Source organism: Penaeus japonicus, unplaced genomic scaffold (genome assembly GCF_977035675.1).
Source record: "Penaeus japonicus unplaced genomic scaffold, GWHDUDI00000001_assembly GWHDUDI00000002, whole genome shotgun sequence".
NCBI lineage: Eukaryota > Metazoa > Arthropoda > Malacostraca > Decapoda > Penaeidae > Penaeus > Penaeus japonicus.
In genome coordinates, this window is record NW_028234404.1 from 31,677,023 (window position 1) to 31,682,022 (window position 5,000).

Genomic DNA, 5,000 nt, shown 5'->3' on the forward strand with positions numbered 1-5,000 from the left:
GGGTATTCTAGGCGAAAGGGTGTTCTAGGCGAGGGGTATTCTAGGCGAAAGGGTGTTCTAGGTGAGGGGTATTCTAGGCGAAAGGGTGTTCTAGGTGAGGGGTGTTCTAGGCGAAAGGGGTGTTCTAGGCGAGGGGTATTCTAGGCGAAAGGGTGTTCTAGGTGAGGGGTATTCTAGGCGAAAGGGTGTTCTAGGTGAGGGGTATTCTAGGCGAAAGGGTGTTCTAGGTGAGGGGTATTCTAGGCGACAGGGTTTCTAGGTGAAGGGTATTCTAGGCGAAAGGGTGTTCTAGGTGAGGGGTATTCTAGGCGAAAGGGTGTTCTAGGTGAGGGGTATTCTAGGCGAAAGGGTGTTCTAGGTGAGGGGTATTCTAGGCGAAAGGGTGTTCTAGGTGAGGGGTATTCTAGGCGAAAGGGTGTTCTAGGTGAGGGGTGTTCTAGGCGAAAGGGTGTTCTAGGTGAGGGGTATTCTAGGCGAAAGGGGTATTCTAGGTGAGGGGTATTCTAGGCGAAAGGGTGTTCTAGGTGAGGGGTATTCTAGGCGAAAGGGGTATTCTAGGTGAGGGGTATTCTAGGCGAAAGGGTGTTCTAGGTGAGGGGTATTCTAGGCGAAAGGGGTATTCTAGGTGAGGGGTATTCTAGGCGAAAGGGTGTTCTAGGTGAGGGGTATTCTAGGCGAAAGGGTGTTCTAGGCGAGGGGTATTCTAGGCGAAAGGGTGTTCTAGGCGAGGGGTATTCTAGGTGAAAGGGTTTCTAGGTGAGGGGTATTCTAGGCGAAAGGGTGTTCTAGGTGAGGGGTATTCTAGGCGAAAGGGTTTCTAGGTGAGGGGTGTTCTAGGCGAAAGGGTGTTCTAGGTGAGGGGTATTCTAGGCGAAAGGGTGTTCTAGGCGAGGGGTATTCTAGGCGAAAGGGTGTTCTAGGCGAGGGGTATTCTAGGCGAAAGGGTGTTCTAGGCGAGGGGTATTCTAGGCGAAAGGGTGTTCTAGGTGAGGGGTATTCTAGGCGAAAGGGTGTTCTAGGCGAGGGGTATTCTAGGTGAGGGGTATTCTAGGCGAAAGGGTGTTCTAGGTGAGGGGTATTCTAGGCGAAAGGGTGTTCTAGGTGAGGGGTATTCTAGGCGAAAGGGTGTTCTAGGCGAGGGGTATTCTAGGCGAAAGGGGTATTCTAGGTGAGGGGTATTCTAGGCGAAAGGGTGTTCTAGGCGAGGGGTATTCTAGGTGAGGGGTATTCTAGGCGAAAGGGTGTTCTAGGTGAGGGGTATTCTAGGCGAAAGGGTGTTCTAGGCGAGGGGTATTCTAGGCGAAAGGGTGTTCTAGGCGAGGGATATTCTAGGCGAAAGGGTGTTCTAGGCGAAAGGGGTATTCTAGGTGAGGGGTATTCTAGGCGAAAGGGTGTTCTAGGTGAGGGGTATTCTAGGCGAAAGGGTGTTCTAGGTGAGGGGTATTCTAGGCGAAAGGGTGTTCTAGGCGAGGGGTATTCTAGGCGAAAGGGTGTTCTAGGCGAGGGGTATTCTAGGTGAGGGGTATTCTAGGCGAAAGGGTGTTCTAGGCGAGGGGTATTCTAGGCGAAAGGGGTGTTCTAGGTGAGGGGTATTCTAGGCGAAAGGGTGTTCTAGGCGAGGGGTATTCTAGGCGAAAGGGTGTTCTAGGCGAGGGGTATTCTAGGCGAAAGGGTATTCTAGGTGAGGGGTATTCTAGGCGAAAGGGTGTTCTAGGCGAGGGGTATTCTAGGCGAAAGGGTATTCTAGGCGAGGGATATTCTAGGCGAAAGGGTATTCTAGGCGAAAGGGGTATTCTAGGTGAGGGGTATTCTAGGCGAAAGGGTGTTCTAGGTGAAGGGTATTCTAGGCGAAAGGGTGTTCTAGGTGAGGGGTATTCTAGGCGAAAGGGTGTTCTAGGCGAGGGGTATTCTAGGCGAAAGGGTATTCTAGGTGAGGGGTATTCTAGGCGAAAGGGTGTTCTAGGCGAAGGGTATTCTAGGCGAAAGGGTGTTCTAGGCGAAGGGTATTCTAGGCGAAAGGGTGTTCTAGGCGAGGGGTATTCTAGGCGAAAGGGTATTCTAGGTGAGGGGTATTCTAGGCGAAAGGGTGTTCTAGGCGAAGGGTATTCTAGGCGAAAGGGGTATTCTAGGTGAGGGGTATTCTAGGTGAGGGGTATTCTAGGCGAAAGGGGTGTTCTAGGCGAGGGGTATTCTAGGCGAAAGGGGTGTTCTAGGCGAGGGATATTCTAGGCGAAAGGGGTATTCTAGGTGAGGGGTATTCTAGGCGAAAGGGGTATTCTAGGTGAGCAGACGCAGCCCCAACGCAAGAGCGTCCTCCCCCCCCCCTCCTTCGATATCCCGGTCCCCCGGTCCGACTCCCATTCACTCACCATCTCTGGGACCTCCTGGATGCCCTCTGGAATGCCCTGCTGGATGCCCTCTTGCTGGATGCCCTGCTGACCATGCGGCTCGAGCGGCGCCGCGTCGCTGCCTCGCATGACGGGCCGAATCGCCTCCAGGTACTGGGTGCGAGGCGGGCCGCGGGCGGGGGCGCGAACGGCCACGGCGGAGGGCGCGGCGGCTGTGGGGGGCGGGGGCAGCAGCACCAGCAGTAGCAGGAGGGGCAGCAGGAGCAGAGCCTGAGATCCCGCCAGGCTGGGTGGTGATCCTGGCCGCCCGCACATGGTTGACTCGAGATGTACACTGTGCTGGCCGTCGCGACCTCGCCCGGTATTGTAGGCTCGCACGCCACGCCCACTCGCGGCTGGCCACGCCCACCGCCGCCGACGCGACCGCCCGCATGACGCTGTGCGCAACAGGTGGCAGGTCGGGATGGAGGGGGGATGGGGATGGGGGGGAAGGGGTGGTATTTTTTGCCTTTCATCGCATTCTTTGTTCTTTTTTTCTTTCCTCCTATTTTCTTTCCTTGTATTTCCTTTCCTTCTTCTTTCTTCATTCTCTTTTTCTTTCTCTATCCTCCATTCTTTCTCTCTCCTTCATTTCATCGCATTCTTTGTTCTTTTTTTCATTCCTTCTATTTTCTTTCCTTGTATTTCCTTTCCTTCTTCTTTCTTTATCTTTATCTCTTTTCCTCTGTGTCTGTTTATGTCTCTTTCTCTCTCTCTCTCTTTTCTTTTCTTCCCTTTTCTCTTTCTCTTTCTTTCTTTTTATCTTTCCCTTTCTCTCTCTTCTCTCTCTCTCTCTCTCTGTCTCTCTCTCTGTCTCTCTCTCTCTCTCTCTCTCTCTCTCTTTCTCTCTCTCTCTCTCTCTCTTTCTCTCTTTCTCTCTCTCTCTCTCTCTCTCTCTCTCTCTCTCTCTCTCTCTCTCTCTCTCTCTCTCTCTCTCTCTCTCTCTCTCTCTCTCTCTCTCTCTCTCTCTCTCTCTCTCTCTTTCTCTCTCTCTCCTTCATTCTTTCTCTCTTCTTCATTTCATTTCCTTTATTTTTTCCAAATCACGGGCGTATTTTTTTCCTACGACTCAAGAGTAGCAAAATAAAGATCAAGGCTGTGAAGGAAAGATACAGTATATGAGTTTCAGGAAGTATTATTTGTACACGGTGTTATATGTGTTCGTTTCTGTGTATATTTGGAGAGATGGAACACTCAGAAAATGTCCTATGATGAAATCTAATATCATAAATCCTGATACTTCATATAAGAATATATAATTATATATTCTTGATAGGGGTTAGTCTTATGAAGAAGGCAGTTGCAGAATATTTAATCATTTCTCAATTATTTTGATCAACATAAACGCCTAAAATATATTCTAAATTGTCAAGCCTTTTAGTAGTCTAAGTTCAAAATCAAGTTTATTTTTATTAGGAAAAAAAAGCCTGTATTTATTTACCTTTGAATTATCTTATTACAAGGAGGCCGTACTAATCTGCATAATGATAGATAAACTATGAATATCTCACACTTCTTAGGTTTGTTCTTAGTTCTGTGAAGAACATTAACGACTGTAAGAACATCAATGTTTTCTAGATTTCTTTGTTTATTTGTTTGTTTGTTTGTTCTGCAGTTCATCGTATTTCCCATCAGTATCTTCGGTTGTAGTCTCTTGCAACATCTAGACACATCATCTTCATTGAGTACTTCTGCATAAGATTAAAGATACATACACTGAATAGCATCTACTGATAAGTTAAGTTCTATTGAAAAAAAATAAGGGGACGAATTCCATTTATATCTTAGCTTTTGTTTTTATGAGATATCGTTTTTTTTCATTGTCTTTTTATTTCTTTTGTTCAAGCCGACATTGATACGACTGCTCCAAGTTATCACTCGGTAGAATTTCTCGTCTCCGCCATGTTGGTTTGAGGAACGGAATGCTTGCTAAATGATGTTAGTGTGATGAATGCTTGCTAAGTGATGTTAGTGTGATGAATGCTTGCTAAATTATTTCAGTGTGATGAATGCTTCCTAAATTATTTCAGTGTGATGAATGCTTGCTAAAGGATGTCAGTGTGATGAATGCTTGCTAAATTATTTGTGTGATGAATGTTTGCTAAATGATGTCAATGTGATGAATGCTTCTAAATTATTTCAGTGTGATGAATGCTTGCTAAAGGATGTCAGTGTGATGAATGCTTGCTAAATTATTTGTGTGATGAGTGTTTGCTAAATGATGTCAATGTGATGAATGCTTCCTAAATAATGTCAGTGTGATGAATGCTTGCTAAATTATTTCAGTGTGATGAATGTTTGCTAAATGATGTCAATGTGATTAATGCTTGCTAAATGATGTCAGTGTGATGAATGTTTGCTAAATGATGTCAATGTGATTAATGCTTGCTAAATGATGTCAGTGTGATGAATGCTTGCTAAAGGATGTCAGTGTGATGAAGGCTTGCTAAGTGATGTCAGTGTGATGAATGTTTGCTAAATGATGTCAGTGTGATGAAGGCTTGCTAAATGATGTCATTGTGATGAATGCTTGCTAAATGATGTCAGTGTGATGAATGCTTGCTAAAGGATGTCAGTGTGATGAATGCTTGCTAAATGATGTCAGTGTGATGA

General features: G+C 46.6%; 1 protein-coding gene across 2 annotated transcripts in view; it reads right to left on the reverse strand.

Moving 5' to 3' along the window:
• The window catches only part of AstCC (Allatostatin double C), a 52,009-nt gene extending 49,329 nt beyond the window's left edge, over positions 1-2,680 (reverse strand). The window contains exon 1 of one of the 2 annotated variants that reach the window (XR_015192083.1): positions 2,370-2,674. Coding sequence is in view for 1 of the 2 variants with exons in the window: in XM_043021354.2 (XP_042877288.2) it covers positions 2,370-2,663 (294 nt within the window). In the remaining variant the exon portion in view is untranslated. Of the gene's footprint in view, positions 1-2,369 lie in introns of both variants that reach the window. The other variant, XM_043021354.2, reaches the window with a different exon arrangement.
• Between the last annotated feature and the right edge of the window lie 2,320 nt (positions 2,681-5,000).